At 39.6% G+C, this 22,148-nt stretch overlaps 4 protein-coding genes across 10 annotated transcripts in view; 2 read left to right on the top strand and 2 right to left on the bottom strand.

The window, feature by feature from the left end:
- centrocortin (cerebellar degeneration-related protein 2-like) overlaps positions 1 to 7,783 on the top strand; it is a 34,734-nt gene extending 26,951 nt beyond the window's left edge. For both annotated transcript variants that reach the window (XM_089083624.1, XM_089083625.1), the window contains exons 2-7: positions 2,350 to 2,462; positions 2,714 to 2,862; positions 3,506 to 3,749; positions 3,850 to 4,118; positions 4,315 to 4,468; positions 5,933 to 7,783. In XM_089083624.1, the coding sequence (XP_088939750.1) occupies positions 2,350 to 2,462; positions 2,714 to 2,862; positions 3,506 to 3,749; positions 3,850 to 4,118; positions 4,315 to 4,468; positions 5,933 to 7,219 (2,216 nt within the window). In that variant the 3' untranslated portion in view covers positions 7,220 to 7,783. The remainder of the gene's footprint in view (positions 1 to 2,349; positions 2,463 to 2,713; positions 2,863 to 3,505; positions 3,750 to 3,849; positions 4,119 to 4,314; positions 4,469 to 5,932) is intronic.
- Positions 7,784 to 8,061: 278 nt separating this feature from the next.
- Positions 8,062 to 11,539, bottom strand: LOC105433097 (uncharacterized). Of its 2 annotated transcripts, none has more exons than XM_089083627.1 (7): positions 11,377 to 11,539; positions 10,569 to 10,981; positions 9,807 to 10,027; positions 9,668 to 9,723; positions 9,374 to 9,593; positions 9,072 to 9,280; positions 8,062 to 8,740 (listed from the first exon to the last, which is right to left on the bottom strand). In XM_089083627.1, the coding sequence occupies exons 1-7, from the start codon at positions 11,448 to 11,450 to the stop codon at positions 8,656 to 8,658; spliced, it is 1,278 nt and encodes a 425-aa protein (XP_088939753.1). In that variant the 5' UTR covers positions 11,451 to 11,539; the 3' UTR covers positions 8,062 to 8,655. The 2 variants fall into 2 exon arrangements, with proteins under 2 accessions (XP_088939753.1, XP_011646517.2); XM_011648215.3 differs by having other exon boundaries at positions 8,062 to 8,699.
- Positions 11,540 to 13,628: 2,089 nt separating this feature from the next.
- Positions 13,629 to 15,973, top strand: LOC105433096 (protein-lysine N-methyltransferase EEF2KMT). Its single transcript, XM_089083494.1, has 6 exons — positions 13,629 to 13,898; positions 13,970 to 14,293; positions 14,364 to 14,495; positions 14,583 to 14,771; positions 15,065 to 15,563; positions 15,640 to 15,973. The coding sequence occupies exons 2-6, from the start codon at positions 14,192 to 14,194 to the stop codon at positions 15,744 to 15,746; spliced, it is 1,029 nt and encodes a 342-aa protein (XP_088939620.1). The 5' UTR covers positions 13,629 to 13,898; positions 13,970 to 14,191; the 3' UTR covers positions 15,747 to 15,973.
- MICAL-like (protein) overlaps positions 15,855 to 22,148 on the bottom strand; it is a 63,798-nt gene continuing 57,504 nt past the window's right edge. For all 5 annotated transcript variants that reach the window (XM_089083468.1, XM_089083469.1, XM_089083467.1 and 2 more), the window contains 8 exons: positions 19,421 to 19,735; positions 17,930 to 19,305; positions 17,629 to 17,854; positions 17,107 to 17,442; positions 16,781 to 16,916; positions 16,474 to 16,702; positions 16,280 to 16,392; positions 15,855 to 16,192 (listed from right to left, as the gene is read on the bottom strand). In XM_089083468.1, coding sequence (XP_088939594.1) covers positions 16,011 to 16,192; positions 16,280 to 16,392; positions 16,474 to 16,702; positions 16,781 to 16,916; positions 17,107 to 17,442; positions 17,629 to 17,854; positions 17,930 to 19,305; positions 19,421 to 19,735 — 2,913 coding nt within the window. In that variant the 3' untranslated portion in view covers positions 15,855 to 16,010. The remainder of the gene's footprint in view (positions 16,193 to 16,279; positions 16,393 to 16,473; positions 16,703 to 16,780; positions 16,917 to 17,106; positions 17,443 to 17,628; positions 17,855 to 17,929; positions 19,306 to 19,420; positions 19,736 to 22,148) is intronic.

Below are 22,148 nucleotides of genomic sequence, written 5' to 3'. Positions count from 1 at the left end.
TGACTCGTGTAACGTAAAAATATCGTATAAATCAAAATATACGTTACACGCAAAAACATTACTCTCGCCAAGCTCTCTTTGGACATTTATATATTATTTCAATATCGAGAGTCTAACAACTATATGTATTATTCCCATTAAATTCCCATTAACAAATCCTCGAATAAACCCAGATAGCATTCAGGGAAAGCTGAATGTTTACGCTCGATCTTCAATGCGTCTGACGTTCACTATGAACAGTGAACGTGTTAAGCGACGTCGGATAGAGCTTTTACATGCCGAACGATGCCGATCGTTGCATTCGCCATTATATCCAAGTGGATCAAGGTTCTGCCGTCTATTAACGTAACGTAACTAAACGTTGATACACAGGAACGTCGCGGCTTAATCGTCATTATTCCGTCCGGTAGCTACATTCTGATTAATTAATATTATAGTCTTGGAAAACAATGGAACGACGGCGGTGGCTAGCCTTAACGAAATTCATTCGTCATTCTTCGAGCTATTCTTAGCAAAGTGGATTTTACGAAGTGGACTTACGTCTCTTTCTTACGTCATTCCGTCGCGGAAATCGCGGATATACGAAGTAATTCTGCGCGAGTTTAAGCGGTCCATTCGAATCGTCGAGCAACACGGGCCAAGATTTTTCCCCGTTCATTTCTCACCATGTCAGATCACCCTATCTCTCACCCCAACCTACAGCCCCCATTTCCCACGAAGATACGCGCGTGCGCGATCAAAGATCTCAGAAGTGGGACACCTTCTCTTATCGCGCTGGAGCATCCCGCGATACGACGGGAACGAACTACGTAGAAAGGTAGAAAGGTAGAAGGGAAAGGATGAGGATTCCGGAGTGAGAGTACCCGAGGAGCACTTTTAGTTCCCTAAGTGCCCCCGAGAGAGGGAACGGCGAAAGATTTGATTTATTGTTCTTCGTCGAAACAATCGCAGAACAAACGTTTCTTTACGAGTTTAGTTTTAGCGCCACTCTCTTAAGGTCAATGCTCCATCCTCCTCCCCCCCCCCCTCGAGCGGCTGCTCCATCTTGGTTCATGCTCGGTTCAAGTGTCGTTACGCTTAGGTATTATCCGAAATTCAAAACCATTTCTGGAAAGCCGGGGTGGCGAAGTGAGGCCCCCCCCCCCCCTCGGGGTACCTCCTCGATCGAAACGGTGAGGAGGAGAAGAGACCGGGCAGAAGTCGGGCCCAGAGGCAGAAGTAAGCAGGGAAAGGGGAGGGAGACGAGAGCGCGAGAGATGGAGGGAGTTGGATTACCGCTCGGTGGGCACACGACGTGGTTTCGATCGGGCTGGCTACCACAGAACCACCAGAAGACCGGCTGCCTCCGACGGAACCGGTTGCGTGTCGGAAAGGGCAACGACGGGAGCTGGCAGGTCCCATCACGAGCGAGCCATGAACGGCCAGAGCATGGACGTGGTCTGGGACCCGCAGACCCAGACCAACTCGTTAGAGGGTTGGGATTATTCTATCGAGCTCGCGTACCTTAAGAGTCTTAAGGGATCCTCCTCCGAAAATAGTAAGTAAGCGCGGAAGAGGGGACGAATTGGAATTTGTGCGGGAAGGACGACGATGCTGTCGATGATGTTAACGTGTGGTGATGTGACAAGAGGATGGTGTTCAGTACGAAAAAAAGTGATGAAACGTTGAAAAAAATCGTCGTGCGATAGATCGTCATCTAGAGCGTTGTCGCGCAACAAATTTGTCAAATTGTAATCGATGTGACCGAGGAGGGTGGAAGAGGGTGCAAGAGGTATTCCCAGTCCTCCGCCGAGAAGGATCGGTTCGATGGGTGCGTTTTATCGCGCCGACGGATACGGGTTTACAACGGAATCCAGAGCTACCTTTCGCGCCGTGTTCGCGTCGCATTAAAAATAATTCCCGTCATTAAATCAACTGCGTCCGTGAACTTCGCGGGTCACGTTGGCTCCGCCAGGGAGCCGAGTACCGCGAAACGGTAGCTCGGTCGTTTGCTTACCGCGAAGGTCCTTGGCCCTAGCCGGTGTCAGAATGAGGGAGTGCCGCGCGAGCGTGAACCAGGGCGTTCGCTCGGCAGACGGCAACCTGCGACCTGCAGCCGTCGCTCGGTTAATTGTCATTCGAAACGAGTCCGACTCGATTTCGATTCCGTGAATGTTCCCTCGGATTTTCCAAGGATTCCCACTGACGATATGATTCGGAAATGACCGATGTGCCGCATCGGCTCGTCCAGGCCTCGATCCTCGAAATTTAATTCTGATAAATTAAAATCCCCCCCCCCCCAAAAAAAAGTACCTTCGAGTCGGATAAAAGGAACGATTCACGCAAAAATATGATTTACATTTTGCGCAGATCTACAACTGGCGGCCGAGTTGGGCAAGACACTACTGGAACGGAATAAGGAGCTGGAGAACATCATCAAGCTGCACCAGGCTACCGTGGAGGAGCAAACGCAAGAAATCGAGGTTATAAATCTTGTAGTAATTTTTCCGCGAGATACACAGATCGAACGATAATTGTTGCAAACCGGTTACTCTCTGATAATCTTACTGATAGCTCCCGCGTCTTTCGTACGGCATTTTTAGTAATAGTACTAGCGATCGTGCAGCGACAATCGCGGGGAGCGGTAAGAAAATTCGAGCGATTTGCGGAATCGCTGCTCAACCTCGAAATTGCACCGCCCGATGAATACGCGTGTTATTTGTTCGTTCCGCAGTATATGAAAAAGCAGACGGCCGCCCTAAGAGAGGTGAACAATACGCGACTGAAAGTCTACGAACAGCTGGAAGTCAGCGTGCAGGATCTGGAACGTGCGAATCATCACCTGGTGATCGAGAACACGAGCGATAAGAAACTAATCAAGAGGTAGGCGCGTTATCTTATCTCGCCCTTTTTTCGACGTTTCGTTTCTTCGATTGGTGAAACATTTCGAATAAATGAAAAAAAAAAGGAAAAAAAAAAGGGTTAACGCTCTCATTCGAAAAGAAAGGTACCACTTGATATTTTAGATAACTATTCTAAAAGCACCGCGGAAAAATGCCGGGCTTAACGAGATCTGTTATTATATCTTATTAGCTTCGTATTGTATTGATTATGTGAACCGTTCCAAGCTCACCTTTCTAAATGCATAATTCATGCACCGCCTGATATAATTAGAGTTCATGGAAAGTTATTAGGTATTATTTTCCCATTTAACACTATCCTAATCTCCCAAATGAAATTTATTTCTCGAAAAATAAGCCTTTGCATTATTAATCGATCCGCGGGCGTTTGTCTCTCATCGAGATTTCGGGTCGACGCATCTTTCTCGGACCTAGGCTTTATGCTTTGACTCGCCGCGATTGACCCGAAATTCCGGAGAAACTCCGCCGCCGCTGAGAGACTGTCGCCGCGCATTTCTCCGAGCGAGGCGACATTTCGAACAGATGTCCGGCTGTCGGAGAAATTGCGATTCCGCAATAACGAGAAACTCCTATACTGACGATCGTATAACGATTTGCACGAGCAGCCAATCCGTGACTATCGAGAATCTGGAAATCAGATGCGAGGAGCTTCAGAAGAAGATCGACGACCTGACCGAACGATTGCGCCAGCATGCCGCAAGCCCGTCTAGGAATCACGCGCAGCAGCAGCAGCAGCAGCAGCAGCAGCAGCAGCAGCAGCAGCAACAACAACAACAGCAGCAGCAATTGCAGCAGCAACAGAGCACCGATTGGGTAACTTTGGATACGCAAGGTGGCAGCGAGAAACAGGTACGAATTGAGCTCGAGCCTTTTACCATCGTGACGTCGCTCTTTGCGTTCCTTTGAGTCTTGAGACGGAGAGGAATTGACGCTTTCTTCCTGCCCTCAGAGAGCTGCCCCGAGCTCGCCGAAGTGCTCCCAAGACACGACTAAAACGAGCGTGACGAGCGACGAAGAGATGACCGAGTTGTTGCGGCAGCTGCAGGACGCTCGCAATCAAAGGGCCAGGGAACAGAAGAAGGTTTCCGAACTCAATCAGCAGCTGGCCACGCTGCTGCAGGAGAATAGCACGTTGGAGGAGCAATTAACGGAATTGCGTAACAAGGCGCAAGATGTAAAGAGTCTGCAGGACGAGATCAGCACCTTGGAGGAAGTCAGGTATACCTGCGTTCTCATTTCTTTTCCTTCCCTTGGAACATGGATCGTTTCGTTCTTCACGTACCCGATTAAAATTTATATGAAGATATCCATCTTAGTATAAAGAAGAAAAAATTAAACGTAAAAAAAATTGTACGTTGTCGGATTTATTGGCATGCAGTTTTGCGTGAATATTTGTGAAAAATCATTTTTACAGACGAGGTCAGTTATGCGGACGTTGTTTACGCGGCATGGACACGAGGACCCACGACGAGCTGTCCATAATGCTGGATCAAGAGGAGTACGATGACATAAGTGTGGCCGAGTCGTTAATCAGCGAGAATCAGCGTGACTCCGAACTGACTGTGCAGGTATTTCTTTTGCTTTTATTCCAGGCGTTCGATTCGCTGCGAGAGCGAATCGCTGCTTATTAGTAGAACGTAAACGTTTGCATGAAGTTCGAGTCACTTGTCTTGCTCGATGCTGTCGCTTTCTTTCGATCAGTTATGCTCGCCTAGGCTAGTAATTCTCTTTTATCTGCTTTAGGAAGTGACAAACTTCGCGAAATCCATGCCAAAGACCGAACATAAATGGTATAGTTCGTTGTTGTGGAGGATATTTACTTATATGAAAGTGCCGTTGTTGCTATGTCACTTTTCCGAAGCGATCGTCTATGTTAGAGCCCACGTCATTGTTCCAATAGCGCTCGCGCCTTTTCGAATACCCTTGTTTGTTCTCCAGAAAATGTCTCTGATTGTCCTTAAACTTTGGCTGTTCAGACATCGAAAATCAAAGATTCTTTAATTAATTTAACGCGCAGAATAATTCAAAATCTTGCTTGATCGAAGATTTTAATTTCTGAAGAACGACGAAGAGAAAATACTGAATTTGTCCATTTAATACACAGTTTTAGCTCTTTGCTATAATATCATGTAATAATATTTGATTATTTTTGATGATTACCTTCTTTTGTGCTTACTAAACTAATGCGTGAAGTTTATTATATATTTATAATAGATATACATATATAATAAATATATATATATGTATATTTACATATATATGAACATATCTATTGTATAAAAAAATTTTATTTTTATTTTATCTAATTTTATTTGATTAAAAAGGTTAATTTACTATTAAAAAATTATAATTACCTTATTGCAGTGTAAAGTGCCTTTTTAATAAATGTTAAGTTAATTTATGATGTCTAATGTATTGCGGCAAATTTAATTTCCAAAGATTATTAAGACTGTGTGTGTGTGTGTGTGTGTGTGTGTGTGTGTGTGTGTGTGTGTGTTCGCCTCTCAGCAATAGGAGAAATCTAGGATAAATAAATGTATATATATCTGCTTGCTTTTGTTCTAAGCATGATGGCTCTTGTTATTGGAATTATTGCGTCTAGTCGAATTATTTTAACCGATGACTTTGTACAATGTATAAGTGCCAGATTTATAAGATTTTAAATAAAATACATTTTTCTCATAAAACTTTTTGCAATCTTTAATATCCTATAAATCTGGCAGGTCCTTTGCCTTCTTCTGCTTCCACAATTATTCCTGTTTCTGCGCAACGTACAGTTATTAACGTAAATTGAAGCGATCGATGAAGAGATAAAAGCTGCGCGCAAAACTGCTTTACAAAATATAGAAATTATAGAGTGTGAGTTTGTAAAGAGATTCTCTTAGATGTGTGTGGCAAAATTTCAACGCTGATCGCTTTTCTCGTATGTATATATTTTCTCCAATTAAATTCACGTAAAATTGCCATTTGAATTTCGTCGTGTAGCCATTTTCATAATTCCAACTGCACACACGTTAATTGCCTGCACACAGGATACAGACAGCAAGAACGAAGGTACCGACGAGCTGGACAGCGCGAATCCTTATCGAGTTTTGGTAGAGAAGTATCAGGCCCTGTTGGAGGTGCAGAGACACTGTCAGCCTCGCCGCAAGGATGCCACTCCCGCGACGTGCATGTCGTTGCAGGAGGAACTGGAGATGTCCGGAGAATTTAACAATTTCTATCCCGCTGCTTCCGAGGTGGATGCCACCGCCGCTCCGGAATCGACCAAGACCGTCTCGCGCACCTCCAAGCCCGAGAGCGCCGGCAAGAAACCCTTCTCGGCCACCCCGACAGATTTCTCCGAAGCCGAGACGTCGTCCTCCGGCTTCTCGGACGAGACCAGCAATAAAGCGACGCAGACAGACGGTAGACCGGGCTCGTTCCTGTGCTCCATCGCCGACGGTGAGGACTGCAAGTTCAGCATTTACGACGATAATAGTCCGTTCGAGAGCAGGTTCCGCAAGACGCCGGAGTACCGACAGCTCTTCAGCGAGATCTTCAGCGTTCTGAAACGGGCGGCCGAGGCGAAGGACGAGGGGGAGAAGTTGCCGTTGCTCGATGATCCCGCCACATCGCAGACAAAGTACGACGCGTCGTTGCAGGAAGATCTGCATAGCGAGGCGACGGACGACAATCAAAGCGTCATGTCCTCCATGGTATCGTCGGTGGTCTCGGAGCCGGTCTTCAGGGTGCAATCCGCCAGCCCGGCCAACCCGAAAGACGGCCAACTATCCGACAACAAATCCAACAACACCACCAATCAACAGCCGGCAAAGGACGGAGGCTGCAGAATGGATTACGTGTCTCTCAACTTGCGCGTCCGCAAGAAGTCTTCGGCGAAGAAGAACGCCGCTAAGAAGGCGCATTACAACGACCGGTCGACCACGCCGGACGTCATTCCCACGACAAATCCGAAACTCGTGCCGCCTAAACCCAATGGCGGTGGCCGAAGAAGGTTCAAACCGTTCAACCCTGCCGAACACGAGCACTCTAATGCGTGGAACGGTCAGCATAATGGACACCCGAACCGGACGAGGGATAACTGGAGGAAGCTGTACGGTCTTGCACGCGGTCCGAGCGAGCAGCAGCAGCAACAGCAACAGCAGCAGCAGCAGCAGCAACAGCAGCAGCACAATAATTACGAGTACAAGGATTTCAAACCCAGCACCGCGTCGGAGGAGGTAGCACGGCTGAAGCGATTAGAGATGTCTTACGCAGAGGTTCTTCGTACGCCTAACAATAAATCCAGAGCCAATAATCATTATCGTAGAAATTAGACGGAACGAATGAACGCGGATGGAACGAAATGCGTACACGAGGTGTAGAGTTTTATATTTGGATTTTGATTATAATCTTAGCTATATAGAGTAGAGATCTCACGCGTTGATCCTCGTCATTCATCCCGCGATGAGACTCAGTATTGTTTTGTACTCTCTTGTAAATATTCTACGACGCGGATACGTGTAGCGATATGATTCTAGGGCACTAATTAGCGCGTCCGCGTTAGCTTTTAAGTTTGAACATTTCGTATTTCATTGTATATCCTCTTCCCTTCCACGCGGTGAACGTACTACGGCGAGTATTGACCCCTGTGGTGCCGTCGTTACGTTCTTACGGAGAAAAATTTATTCATGTGCCATTTACTCTCCGTGTGTCAAAATACCAACTTCCGACTTTGAAACTCGCACTATTCTTCAATAACGCAAATCCATCCCTCTTCCCGGAGAGGTGATCCTTAGTGCATGACCAGCAACAGCATGCGTGGTGTGTTAGCTTTTGTATTTTATAGGTATGAATATATTGTGATGATGTATGTATAAATAAATAAATTCTTTATCGTATTAAGTCGCTCTTCCCTGTTTCGCGCTCTATCGAGTACGAAATTATAAAACAGATCCTCAAAGAAAACGATTTCACCCAATACTTGCTTCTACATAAGTTTAAAAGCATGGAAAAAATATGAATTATCCAACACATATATACAGGATACAATCTTTGAAATTCGGAATTATGAAGGCTCTATATATATTTAAATAAACGTTGAATCAATTATATTTATGATCGCATATGATCAATATACTCTCGCTCTTATATATCATATATGAAAAGGATATTAAAATTGTTGAATGAATACCATTTTATTTGGACATATTAAATATACAAGAAGCAGCTCTTGTACCTGATACTTACGCAATTTTGCGATCGTTTTATCTTAATGTAAAGTTCTCTCTATATTTCAACACTAGAACGCCTGAACTTCTTGCATTATTTTCAATATCGAAGAATATGTGACCTCTGATATTTTAGAATATTAATATAATTTATCTTTATTTACTTAGAGAATATGAGATACATTAAACAAATAAGCTGCAATTAATAAAATTGCTAAAAATACAAGAGGAAACGTTTATCTCTAAAAATAAAGAAAACAATGAAAATAATTTATGGGCGTTCGAGTGTCATCGGTCGTACGGACCGTACAGACTAAAGATAAAATGAGTGGTACAAGTTATTAATACAATTACCGCTGTGAATTAGAATCGCGTATGTATGAGTACGCGATTCTGCGTTCCACTATTTTCTTCTTTCGCTTCCCTAAGATTATTCTGCATAGTGTCCATTACATATACAAGACATTTTCTTCTTTAATGTTAACTTATAAAAATGCATACACTCGATTAAGAATCATCAAATAACGCTCGATGCACCGCTCCTAAACTTGGCTGTACGTAACTTGAGCTGATACTACGCCTCGATCTGTAGGAAAGAAATTGCGTCGTGAAGAAAAGAGCGCTGGCCTACAAACCATATAATTCAGAAGATGATTATCTTAAGATTCTGAATTAATTTTAATCTCTGTTAAGATTAGTTAATCTCTGCAACAATAGCTGGCAATAGTAGATTATGACATTAGATGTGAAGAATTACACATAATAATAATGACTCCATGTGACACTGATCCAAATAAATGAATTTATGCTGTTTTCGCATGTACAATCACACAATTCAGCATACAATAGAATAGATTCATAAGATATACCACAAAAACTGTGTCCTTAATACATATATATATATATATATATATATATATATATATATATATACTAATAGAAAATTTTTATTACTTACTCCGTGAGGGATCGAACAGCTGGCCCAGTTGGATTATTTTTTGGTCGTGGATTAACAAGAAGGCATTTCATCGGATGACCGTCTAATTGTCGATTATGATAAGTTTCAACTGCTTTAGTCGCATCTTTCAACGTTTTATAGATTACTTCTGCTGTACCTGGACGTACTAATCTCGATACGAGCAATTCCCCAACATCTTCGAATAATTCCTGCGGAAATAAAAAATAATTTTTATTAAATGCCTGCACAGCAAATAATTAGATCTCTAAGAAAAGTAACTTTTCTTAATTTTCTTACTATACCTTGATATCTTCTTGCGTAACATTGGCTTGCAAATTAGATACTACAATTCTATAGCCATTTGATTGTGTCGACGAAGTGGAACTTGTTTTCGGTCGCGATAAAACGCCCATTGTCCTTGTTTTATTTGCAGAGGAATCGAGACGCGACTTAACTCCTACTTCTCGAAGATTTCTGGAATCATAATATTTGGAATCTGTCGTATCCTCTGCTACAATTGTTCTGTAATCAGAATCAAAAAAAGCATTCGTTTATACGGTTAATATTCAAATATTTCAAAATTCGTGAATGTTTACCTTGATTTTGTACCAAAACTCCAGTCTTCTTTGTAAGGAGGTGAAACAGTCTTTGCCTATGAAGAAAAAAAAATTACGTAAGTAAATCAATCAGAAATTATAAAATTAAATATCACGTAGAAAGAACAAAATTACTCACCATTGCAGATCGCGCAACAAGTTTGTAATCTCTTTGCCTCTCTCGTTCCTTTTCTATCTCAGATTTTCGAGGTGAAATTCTAGATACATTAGTGTTTCTGGATTTCACCCAGGTATATGGAGAAATTGCATTAATACTGAACACAGGAGGTGGAGGCGGAGGCGTTGGCGCATACTCGTTACTCACAGTCCTTCTCAGTGAAGCGGATTCTGTTATGTAATCTAGAAAGATAAGCTAACATGAAGTTTTATCTTAATGAACACTATCACAATTTTCAAACTTATTAAAATATACATAGCGGGTGAACAAGTTTGGTGATACCAAACAGACATTAAACATATATAGATAAATCGAAAATATAGAAATTTTTTTGATTCGTATTTGAAATAATAGAATTTCAAATAATGAAATAATCGAGACCTAGATATAAAAATTCTTTTCAACTAAGATTATTGTACAAACATTTGAATAACTAGATTCAAAATACAAGTAGTACACAATTCTTGATATGTTAAGTAGTAATTTGCATGTGACAGCAGAAATAGCCATTTCAATAATTCATTAAGTAATAAATGTAATATATTAACAAATGTAATTATTAAAAATGTTAAAATATATTTGAAATTAGTATTATTATCTCAGAAATAAAGCAAAATATTATGTTCTAGATTTCTGATTTCTTTTTGCATAATCTCACGTCTAGTTATAGCTATTCATCCTGTTATACAAATACATCAGTATAACATATTATATTTTACATACCATCAGTATAATCCATACTCATATCTCCTAAATAATGCGGCTCGGAGAGAGGCGGTCTATATCCAACCGCTCTCGTAGTAGGTTGCATGTAATTGTTTGGCATATTCGGTGGTAAGTGTGGCATCATAGACGGCACTTTGTTTGTCGACAATGAAAGTCTGCCGTTCCGGCCAGTCTTCCGCGAGATTCCCGAAAGCTGTGTATCTATCTTCTTGTAATGAGACGCACGTAACTTATCCAACTTGAGTCGTGCGTCGCTTTGCTTCGCAATTTCAGCGAGCTTGTCCCTGGCATCGGTCAGCTTCTCCCGGTTCTTCTGTATAATTTTAAATCGCGCATCCGTGATTATCTGCGAGCCACGTCCTCTCATGGAACCATTCGCTCGCGCGCCTCTGCTGATACCTCTGCGTATTCTAATAAAATATAAGATAAATTTCTTTTTTCATAAGCAGAAGATTATTGCGGAAAAATCGGCGAATCGATTTTCTTACACTTCGCTCGAAAATCACGAAGTTTATATCAAACACGTAGACATAATACTGTGCGATCGTGGGAATAAAACTGACATTTTTCTTTTTTTTCTCGGAGCTAGTCACGGTTGCGATATTCGTGCGTGCCGCTTTATTCAGGCGACTTTGCGGCGATGGAATTATCAAAGGAGTTAAAATCCCGAAAATTCAGAGAGAAAGGATTTTTCGCGCACGAATTTCAATCGACGGAAATGGGATTGTCAAGGTTATAAATATGCAACGCGAATATTGGGGCCGGAACATCAAGTTCCGTTGAAAATTAGCTGAATTTGCCTCACCCTCCTCTGCCTCTCATTCCCGATGATTTCGATTTTTTAATTATATCATCTAGACTTAGGCCCACATCAGCCATACCGAAACAATTTGCGGAGTACCGCGGAACACGGCCACCGAGAATCAGTCAAACTAAGTTTGAGGACCTGTAATTTCAGGTTATGTTCGGCGACAGTTGCCGGGAACGCCGATTGGCTGTACGTCCAGGGAATTTTCGGGGAATTTTCCACTCACGAGATAAGACGCGAAATACAAGAAATAGCGGGCATTTTATACGGTGGCCAATCGACTGTCCATTTTGGCGAAAATCAACAGAAATGATACATAGCTGGAAATAATTGGCCAGTAGGCCTAGTCTCTAAAGGTCATTGCACGTGAAAAAATTTTTAATGATAATCGTAAGGTCGTAAGCGAATTGATCAATTACAATCGATTATTTTTAGACTGTAAGTAGAATAATTGATTCTGATTGGTTAATTTGCTTATGATCTTACGATTACGATTAAAATTTTTTACATGCAATTAACTTCTTAACGACAGTGTTGTATCATTACGTTGTCGTTGCGCAGGTATAATATATTAGAAAAAAAGCTGCGTAACGACATCACTAGCTAGTGAAACTTAACTGTCGTTAAGAAATTAGAGAATAGGCCTACTGTAGGCTGTTAGCTTAACCGAAGGTGAAAGAGGCCTTAAGGATAACAAAGAGAGGATAATGTTTATTTATTACTGTTATTATGACAGATTTAATTTTAAATTAATAGTTTCTTTTACGAACTATTAATTTAAAATTAAATCCATTATAATAAATAAACGTTATCCTCTTTTTGTTATCCTCAGTGCAGTCAAAACGGTAATATCATTATTCTTTAATTATCCTCGGATCTGCTCAGCAGCCACGCTAACTCCCATAATGGTCCATCCATGACATTTGAAAAAGCAAAGCTCTCATTAGATATCGTTCATCGCTCATCACATTCGGTGTGGGAGAGCTCTTATAGCTCTCGCTGGAGGTCGATCATGTAACTTTTCTCCTAGGGCGGAAACGTGAAAAGTGAAAAGTTTCATGTGAACTTACGATCATGTACGATTTTGCGGGATCATGTAACTCTCTCAAACGTGAAAATATGAAATTTTTCACATGAACTTTTTTGTCATGTACCTTGATGGCGGAAAGGCAGAAATCTAGGGAATTAATAAATATGCTTTGGAATTAGAGAAGATTAGGGCTGCGTTAGGATTAAATGTACGTAGTACATATACAATTGCTTATTAAAAGATGTATATAATACTGTACCAATAAAATAATTTTCATTATATATATATATATATATATATATATATAAGGTTTTACACACACACGCGCGCGCGCGCGTGTGTGTGTGTGTGTGTGTATAAAATCTATGAAACTATGTTTCATGAAACTATGTTTCATGATTTCACTTTCCACGCATCCAAGCTACATATATAATCGCTGTACGTGAAAAATTTCATGTGAAATGTCAAGGTGTGAAAAATGAAAAGTAAAAAGTGAAAAATAAAAAGTGAAAAATTTCACATAAAGTTACATAATTGACCCCCTGATCGGATAAAGCATTCAACCAATAGATTCTCTAAATTTCCTTAAACTAATCCGGATCAGCGATCTTTGTCTCAGCATCGGATCGATCGGATCAATCATCGTAAACCAATGAAACATAAAAGCATTTTTGTTTAAAGATAATCCTCTCTTTACTTTTTTTATATAAAATATAAAATAATTTTACGAAATATAAAATAAAATTCGTAATAAATTTGAATTTATGTAATTTATGTAATTTATAATATTTTTTGTACTAAACATTTCTTTCTGTGAAAATAATCCATTTCAAAGTTTGAAGTTAGGATGAATTCTCACTGAGCACATCACGCGTCGCGTCATTCGTTGCGTCATGAATTGACCAATCAAAACACCTCATTTTATTGCATCATTTGCCGCACGACTCCTTGCACCACGCGCTCAGTGGGAATTCACCTTTATATTAAAAAAGTGCAAAGTCGCGCAAAGTTAATAAAATATTTTATTAAAAATTAAATCAAAGTTAATAAAATATTTTATTAAAAAATTGTTAAATAATAATGCAGCGAACTGAGCATGCGTTGTGACTCTGTAGGCATGGTAGGAAGTTTGGGAAACTATGCCTCCCCGAATGGGAATCGAGAGGGTGAAGTCCCCGCGTCAGAGGGCGAAGCTCCCTGGTGGGCGGGTTGGGATGAAAAACTCCCCTCCCCACTATCACAGAACTAATTATGAAAACAACATAAAATTAAATTTATAACAAAATAAAAAGATCAGCGAAAACTTCACATCCAATCCTTACGTTGGAATCTTTGCTAATCTTTCTAGGATCTATCATTTTAGTATATGATAGACTAGATCAATTTAATTAGGCAAAAGATTACGTCTTCACCTCCAAATCTTGCATAGGGGTCTTTGCCAATCTTTTTAGGATCTATCATTTTAGTATATGATAGACTCATCAATTTAGTAAGGCGAAAGATTGCATCTTGCACTTCGAATATAATAACATTTTTAACACATTTTTAACGTTTTTTTAGCTGTATCGAGTCGCTATGATAGGTTTCCTAACCAAAAAAGTGATCAACTTTAACGCTTAATATCTCGGTTCGCGAGATATAAATATAATATATAATAAATATAATACCGCCGTTTTTTTTGTCAGATTCTTTTATTTTGAGCGAAATTGAGCCCAAATTTGTCAAAATCAGAGATGATGGGGGTATTCTAAATAATTACCCTTTTTTTTATATAAATCATTAATGTCACAATTCATTGATAATAATATGAAACAAGATACACATATAATTTATTTAACAAAACAGTTTCTTTGCTGTACTGCATTAATTAACATGGATTTTACAGTAAGTAAGTTATTACATATAACCATATTTTGTTATGATGTTTTGAAAATATAACAAGAATATCTTGCAGGTATTGGGCAAAGATTTCGATTTAAACATCCAAAAGCAAATTTTGGATAATACAATAGACAGTGAGTTGATTAAGCGATATCCGATAAAGATCTCATACCAGAAAGCATTTTTAAAATCTCTTATGAAAAAGGTACATTTAAAATATAACAATTATCTTCACACAGAATAGGAGATATAAGATGCTAAATTATTTTTTTTTTGTTATTACATAATTCAGATAGAAGAAAGTGGTAACGAGGTACACGCTGATTTATATAATGCATATTGCAGATTGATATCGTTGCCAGATGGAGAATCTATGCATTACCGCCATTTTTTAATTGAAAGTGGAACATTAAATTGTATTACATTAAAAGAGAGTATAAATCTGATTTCCAAAGGAACTACAGGCTTATGCAGCTGGCAGGTACTTCTAGGATTTCTTTCTATAATCTTCAAATATTACATGAAAAGGACAATTTTATCGAAATATTAAAAAATTTTAAATATATAAATATTTTGCAAATTTAACTTAAAAAAATTTTTGATATTTTAACAACCAACTTAAATGTCCTAATTATTTTGATAAGTCAATAAAATTATTTTTAGTTTGTATCTGGCCAAATTTGTGCTTCAGTAAAATCATTCTATTCATGTATTTAAATTGCTTTGGAAATATTCTTAATAATTTGGAGTTTTTACATTAGCTCTAATTAACAGGGTGCCGTAATATTAAATGAATGGTGCGCAGAAAATAAAGAACGGTTTTATGGAAAAACTATATTAGAACTCGGCTGTGGAGTCGGATTGACTGGTATGAGCGTAGTTAGCACGTGCTGTCCGAAGCAATACATTTTTTCCGATTGTCATCCAATGGTACTAGACATGCTCTGTGATAACGTAAAACTTAATTTCCTGTCGAACGAGCGATGCAAATTATTGAATACACGTGAAGCAACATCAAGGCTACAGTTGCAATTAAAATACGAGCAAACTGACATTCAAGTAATAGATTTGAAATGGGAGGATATTGATAGATATGTGACAGATGAGTCATCACATCCCGACGTAATTATCGCCGCTGATATTCTGTACGAAAGTAACTCGTTTGATTCTTTGGCATCAGGATTAAAATGTCTCTTAACGCCAGACAATTATGCAATTTTCGCTGCAACAATTCGTAATGAAGATACTGTTACACAATTTTTGGAACATTTAGGTACATTTTAATTACTCTGTCATTACAAAAGCTATGTTGAAATCATTCAAGATTTAAATTTTTTTTCCTTTTTTAGGAAATCACGATCTTGCTTTTGAAGAATGTGACTCGCCAAAACATATTATGTCAATACAATCTATTAACGCACCAGTTCGAATATTGAAGATTTCTCAGACGATTTGACATTAATTTTGACATATAATTTTGACTAATTTATTTATAATGAAAAAATTGATTTATCTCATTACAAGTAAAATAGATAATCAGTTAGCAATCAAATCAAGGCAAGGAGCAATTAAACGAGTGATTTTATTTATAATCTTAGCATACATTCTTACATATATAAATAACAAAGTGTTAAAAATATATATAAAAGTATTAAATACGAAATATATATATATATTTTTTATATCTACTATAATTGTTAACTGTTAACACCGTCGCAACTCAAAACCATCTTCTTTTGCTATGGCGTTTGAGTTTCACCTCAGTCTCATCCACATCCTTGTCGGCATCCTTTTTCGTAACCTTTTTCAATTTCTTTTCTTTTTTCTCTTTTTTTCCCTTCTTCGTCTTTCCTGTACTAGAAGAATCATTATCTTTGCTTGATAGCTCATTCTTGTTCCTCGCTGAAAAATAAATAATAATTCAAATAGATTTTAGTGTTGTGTTATTTTAAAATAATATATCTATTGCTTACGTATCATATTGCTTACCAGCAAATAAACCCATATGTTTATTTATGCTTCTATCTTCTTCTACTTCTCTTCGACGGTCCATTTCTAAACATTCGACAATTTCGTTTCTTCTCTCCACGATTTCTACTAACCTATAAGAAAAATGATTACATTATATTTTTGCAATTTTATTAACTTTTATATAATTTATTAAATTCTTTTTTCTAAAATACCTTTGTATCAACGTTTCTTCCCGCTGTTTATCAAAATCCGTTTTAGTAGCTTCTGGTTGGCACATGAGACATCGTATTTGATATTCTACTTCGGCATGTTCTTCTTCCAATCTTTGTTGCCTCCGTAATAACATTAATTCGGCCTGTCTCCTAAACAGTTCATTTTTCTCATTTACTAATGCGAACAATTCCAAAACCAGTTCCTCCACATCCGTGCCAAGCGACGAATCTATCAATTAAATCAATTAATCAGATTAAACCATTTTTAAAACGTATATGCAGCATTTCATATTTATGCTTTTCTCACCTTCTGTTCTAGGTCCCGATTCACACTTGTCTCGTATCAATTGTTCTAATCGCACACCTTGTCTCTCTAAGCCTTGCTGTTGCAATTCTATCTCATCTAATTCTAATTTCACGTCTTTCATAGATAACACTTTGATCTGCAATTAAACCATGTCTCTCGTTTCTTATTTACTTACGCACTTAAAATTTAATTAAAAAAATCACCAAATATTAACTATTTAACTATTTAAAATATATTAACTATTTAAAAAAAAAGAAGAAATTTAAATGAAGAACTCTACACAAAGTTTACGTAATATAACTTACACGTTAAAAATAGAATCTTACCTTTCTCCTATGCGGAATTGGCCGCGGTGGAGCGGGACCCTTCTTCCTCTTCCACTTCCCTTGCACGCTTTTGTCGGTGAAAGACGTGCAAGAGGGATTGTCGCACGTAACGTTGCTCAAGCTCTGTCTGTTTCGATTTGTCTCGTCTTTGTTTGTCTTCTGATCTTCCCACATGCTCAAGTTACGATCATCGCTGCGAAATCTGATTATGGGAGATTCGTCGAAACTTAGCACACTGTCAGTCGAGACATTGCGAGGTGTGCTAGTCGGCATTGGTGGTGGAGGAGCTGGCTTGGTTTTCCGAGCTCGTGGCGTTGTGTTACGAGGCGATGAGTCCTTTATCACCGAAGAGAAAATCGAATGATGAAAGTTTTTTTTTCCAAAACTTATCTATGCAGTGTTCATATAAGGATGTAATATAATTTGTATATGTATATAATCAATTTTGTCAGTGTCAAATTTAAGACTGTGAATGTTAAAAAGGATCAAATTAAAAAAAAATAATATAATCATAAAACATACGTGATACGAGGGTAATGAGCTGTTACACGATTTGAGTATAGGCGCTTCGCGCTGATCGGACGGAAATAGTTCTTTCGCGACTGGTGGCTGCGGCGCAGGTTTCTTCTTCCTGTACGTCCCACTAGGAGTTATAGTTGATTCGGAACTGGTTAAGGAACTGTTAGACGCGTACATGCCTCCACGATCTAAATTGGTTTTTCGTGGTATGACGCTTATCTCAGTAGTCCTATTCGTGTAATAAAAAAAGAATTAACGCAAAATTCTTATGTATAGCACCATTAAAATAAAGTGCAAAACATACTTGATAGTACGTGGTTTCGGTACAGGCACGTTTCCTTGTGGCGTTTTGTTCCGTTTTTCCTCGTCGCTGACATACTCTTCTTCCTCGTCGCTCCAGAATGGATTAAGATTAATTTGCGGCGCGGCGAGGATTCGCTTGGTCACGGACGTTTCCGTTATGATTCCTCGATTCTCCAGTTTACTCCTCGCCGCCGGCTTCGGCGGTTCCGGTTCCTCGACATCCTCATTCTCGCTGTCAAATGGATTAGTCGATACTTTGTTGTTCCTAGAGCTATCTACTGCAGTCCGTAGTTTGTCCTCCATACTGTCTTCTTCGTCACTCTTGAAGGGATTCAGATCCTTTGGATAATCCTCATTGTCACTTAAATCGATGCCCTTCGCGGTTAGCACGCCGCTTCCCTTGACAGTCTCGTAATGTTCCGTGTCCATCTCATTATCCTCGCTTCGTTTTTTCTCGAGCTTCGCGAAACTCTCCTTTCGTTTTTCGATGCTTCGGACTTTCGAGTTATTCTCAAGATGCTCTTCATTATTCACTTGTATGACATCTTTTGACAAATTCTCCTTGCTCCTCTCGCTACTTGTAATCTTCGAGTCTTCCTTTCGCTGTGTGCCGACATTCTCGAAGTTATTTTTATCAGTATTTTTAATCATCGAGTCTTCTTCGAGCCTCTTTTCCGGACGTTCTTCCTCATTCACTGGAAGAATGTCCGGTGCCAGGTCCCAGGAGTCGCTCTGAGCCATTGGACTTTCTTTTCTGCTTTGATTCGTTCTATCGATGCGATCCCTTTTATCCAGCACCTCGAACATTTGGAGTCTCTTCTGAACCAACGACAATTTTATTTCAGAATTGGCTCGATCACCGGCGCGCCCTGGCGACTCTTTGGTATCCTCCTCTCTCCTCTTTTTACCTATGTCATGGAATGAAATGGCAGTCGATCGTTGATCCTCGTCGCTCCTAATGTCTAAGCTATTTAACGCGCTATGTACATTGTATCGCTCGACGATGGATTCCTGCACATCGGGGGAATCCGTCGCGGAGGATTTCTCCTCCTCTTCCTCCTCTTCCTCATCATTATCATCATTATTATCATCATTATCATTATCATCATCGTTATCATCATCATCATCATCATCATCATCAATATCCTCTTCCTCCTCCTCTTCCTCCTTATTTTCGTCGTCGTCGTCTGGGAATGCCGAGTCGACCCTGCTTTTTCTCTCCTCGCGACGATCCGAGTCGATCTTCGCGCTCGCAGTCGTATCCTTCACGGTAGTTTCGTCGATCTTCTCGGAAAGAAGGTGGCTGGTCATGAAGTTCTTTCGCATCTGCGACGTGTGGGAGATCAGATCGGGCACCGCAGCGTTCTCCAACACAGCCTGCACACACGCACACACACAAAGAAGTTTCGTCAATCGAAATTTTCTTTTTCGTTAATCAAAATGTTATTCTTTTTCTTATTCGAGCTTAAGGCCCGGAAATGCGAATACTGACCTTTCTCTCCGTTTTCTCCTCGTCGCTGAGCGGCCTCAACGGCGGCTCGTCCCTCTCCCTTTCCCCGTCATCAGACATCTCGGCGTACTTGTGACGCACACTGGCGGGCTCCTCCTCGTCCGGACACGTCTCGCAGCAGTACTGGCCCTCCTCGGTCTCGTAGTAGTTGCCCGGCGTCAGCTGGTTGGCGCAGCGGGCGCACCGGAAGCAGGTACGATGATAAGGAGCGCGCGCTATCAGCAACTTCTCCGCCAAGAAGACCGGCAACCCGCATGCGGCGCACGGATCCCTCCGCATCCCCAGACGCGACCCCACCTGCGTTATCAGGTCGAACACACATCAACCGTTATTATTCTTTTATCTCGTTTCTAAGCTTAACGGTAGCGCACGCGATTTTATACAAACGCCTACCACCATCACCAATCAGCATCACACCACACGGGTTCCCCCATCGGGGACGTTAACGATCACCTCTCTAAATTAGTTTCCGCGCGCGCGGAATTCCCTCGAAGCGATAAATTCTCGTAAATCGTCGAAGGCATGAATTTTTATATGGCGCGAAATTTTACGACGTTATCATTTTCTGTCGCGGAAATCCGCTTCCCCTCTCGCGGCCGGGAAACCGTACAGCCGCCGAGATAAATATTTGGCAAATTGTAGGTCGCGTTTGTAACGAGCCATTGGATATCGAGCTACTCGCGTGTCGTGTCTTTTACACGGCCAGCGAATTTCCACAATGGGAACGGCCGGCCATACATCTCCTGATATTATCGCGGTATGCATCTAGTGTCCGGTGAATCCAATAATGCAAACGGATCGGTGTTACTTCTATATACAAGAACAACCCGCCACCGGCACGGCGCACGTACTATATCACGCGGCACGCAATAATGAAAACGTTTGCATCGCGGAGTGTGGGAAAAGAAATGGAATGAATAGTAAGAAAAGAATGGGGCGTTAAAATCTTTTTGTCGCGGAAAAATGAAACGCGCATCGCGCCCGCTCGGGCGATTCGCGCGTCGACCATATTCTCTTCTCTTCTAGAATTCCTCTCTGAACTTTCCGCGTATTGACGTGGAAGGGATCCGCGAAATTCTTTGTGCTCGCGATCTCGCAACGTACACGGGAATACACGGGAAAATTTTACGATATTCCAATATCGGATGGATGTTTCATCGAGCATTTTTACTTTGACGTTACTCGACAGAAAAGTTTATTGAGTATATAACGTGAAAGATCTAAAGAAACTCCCCCTCCCCTTCTTCTTCATCCCCACTCTTTCTCTTTCCAAAAACGTAGAAATTGTTAATGAAAAATTCATAACCGTCTACTTATTACACCTCGTATATTAATGAGACTCGTGTTGAAGGAAAACTGATTTAATTAAAAAACGATGAATAATAATCAGTCTACCTATCTCCGAGCATCTTTTGTCGCGTCATTCGTCCGTAAGGACTGAAAGTCAGTATGCTAATCCTTCTCGCTGAAAAATTGCATGGATGATAGGTTGCTAACCGCAAAATCGATCCCTATTAAACTTTCATCGACGCCACGTGCATGAGTTTTCCATAAGCGGTTAAATAAAGCGGCGATCGATCGTGGGTTAATACAACAAAAAAAGAAAGATTCGCTTTACGATTTCCATCGCGATCGCTTTCTCTTTTAAATAAACAACACATCGTGGCTTTATCGATTACTAATAAACTTATAATTAAAACGTTGCGTTATTGCACAAAAGTGTACTGAGAATTAAATAAATGTTGTGCGTTTGTAATTAATAATCGAGAATGCATCATAGTATGCACCATAGTAATGAAAAGTTATTGAAATTTAAAAAGAATATAGATATTTCTTATATTATTTCTTTATACCGTTTTAAATATTAATGTGACGATGCTATTGTTGCATGCATTGACATGCGGATCAGCTTAACAGAATAGACTTAGATATTTTTGATATTCTTTTGCAATAATTTCTTTTCGTTTTATCATTGTATTTTCTTCGTGACGTTGCAACGCTATTTTCCTTTGTAATATAACTTCAACGCTTAATGACGTGAGACAAACAATAATAACAAATAGATTCTCCTTTGATATTTGTTATTAAGAATATAAGACATTTGTTTGTGAGAAGAATCTCGAAGGAGAAAAGAATAATAACGAACTGATTCGGAATAACGAAACGGACGCGAGATTCGACCGACGGACACCGACGCGAACGGACGTATATTTAAAAGCAAGAATAAAAGACACTTTATAAAAATCGGACTTTGTTCTTTCCGACACCGTCTAATATACGATCCCACATATAATCCCAAATTAATATTATTACGCTCGATTATAAAGCAATTAAAGCAAATAAACAAAATAACATATCTTTCTTTAACATTTTCGTGAAAGAGAAGACAATATAATTAATATTTATGGATGACAAAAATTTATTTTATTCTGAATATTCCTTGAAATCAACTGCCAGAAATAAAAATAACTGGTAATTTATGTTCGTTATATATATAAGCTCAATTAAACGGATCGAGAACGTTGCGCAAAAGTGTATCGAGAATTAAATAAACATAATTTTGTGCGTTTGTAATCAATCATGATTAAGGATGTCAGCATGCACAATAATAAAAAGTTATTGAAATTTAAAAAGAACACACACACCATACACACACATATATATATATATATATATATATATATATATATATATATACTTGTTTAATGTT

The sequence above is a fragment of the Pogonomyrmex barbatus genome, unplaced genomic scaffold, assembly GCF_055798465.1.
Source record: "Pogonomyrmex barbatus isolate J1 unplaced genomic scaffold, ASM5579846v1 scaffold7, whole genome shotgun sequence".
NCBI classification, from domain to species: domain Eukaryota; kingdom Metazoa; phylum Arthropoda; class Insecta; order Hymenoptera; family Formicidae; genus Pogonomyrmex; species Pogonomyrmex barbatus.
This window is presented reverse-complemented; position numbering and strand designations above follow the sequence as displayed.

What these genes read in the sequence shown, in the direction of transcription:
- LOC105433096 (XM_089083494.1), top strand. Translation starts at nt 14,192, where the DNA reads ATGTCACAATTCATTGATAATAATATGAAACAAGATACACATATAATT. An exon ending in TAATTAACATGGATTTTACA is followed by an intron (nt 14,294 to 14,363) that starts GTAAGTAAGTTA and finishes AATATCTTGCAG; the next exon opens with GTATTGGGCAAAGATTTCGA. An exon ending in TAAAATCTCTTATGAAAAAG is followed by an intron (nt 14,496 to 14,582) that starts GTACATTTAAAA and finishes TACATAATTCAG; the next exon opens with ATAGAAGAAAGTGGTAACGA.
- LOC105433097 (XM_089083627.1), bottom strand. Translation starts at nt 11,450, where the DNA reads ATGGCTGATGTGGGCCTAAGTCTAGATGATATAATTAAAAAATCGAAA. An exon ending in GGAATGAGAGGCAGAGGAGG is followed by an intron (nt 10,982 to 11,376) that starts GTGAGGCAAATT and finishes ATATTTTATTAG; the next exon opens with AATACGCAGAGGTATCAGCA. An exon ending in TTACGCAAGAAGATATCAAG is followed by an intron (nt 9,281 to 9,373) that starts GTATAGTAAGAA and finishes TTATTTCCGCAG; the next exon opens with GAATTATTCGAAGATGTTGG.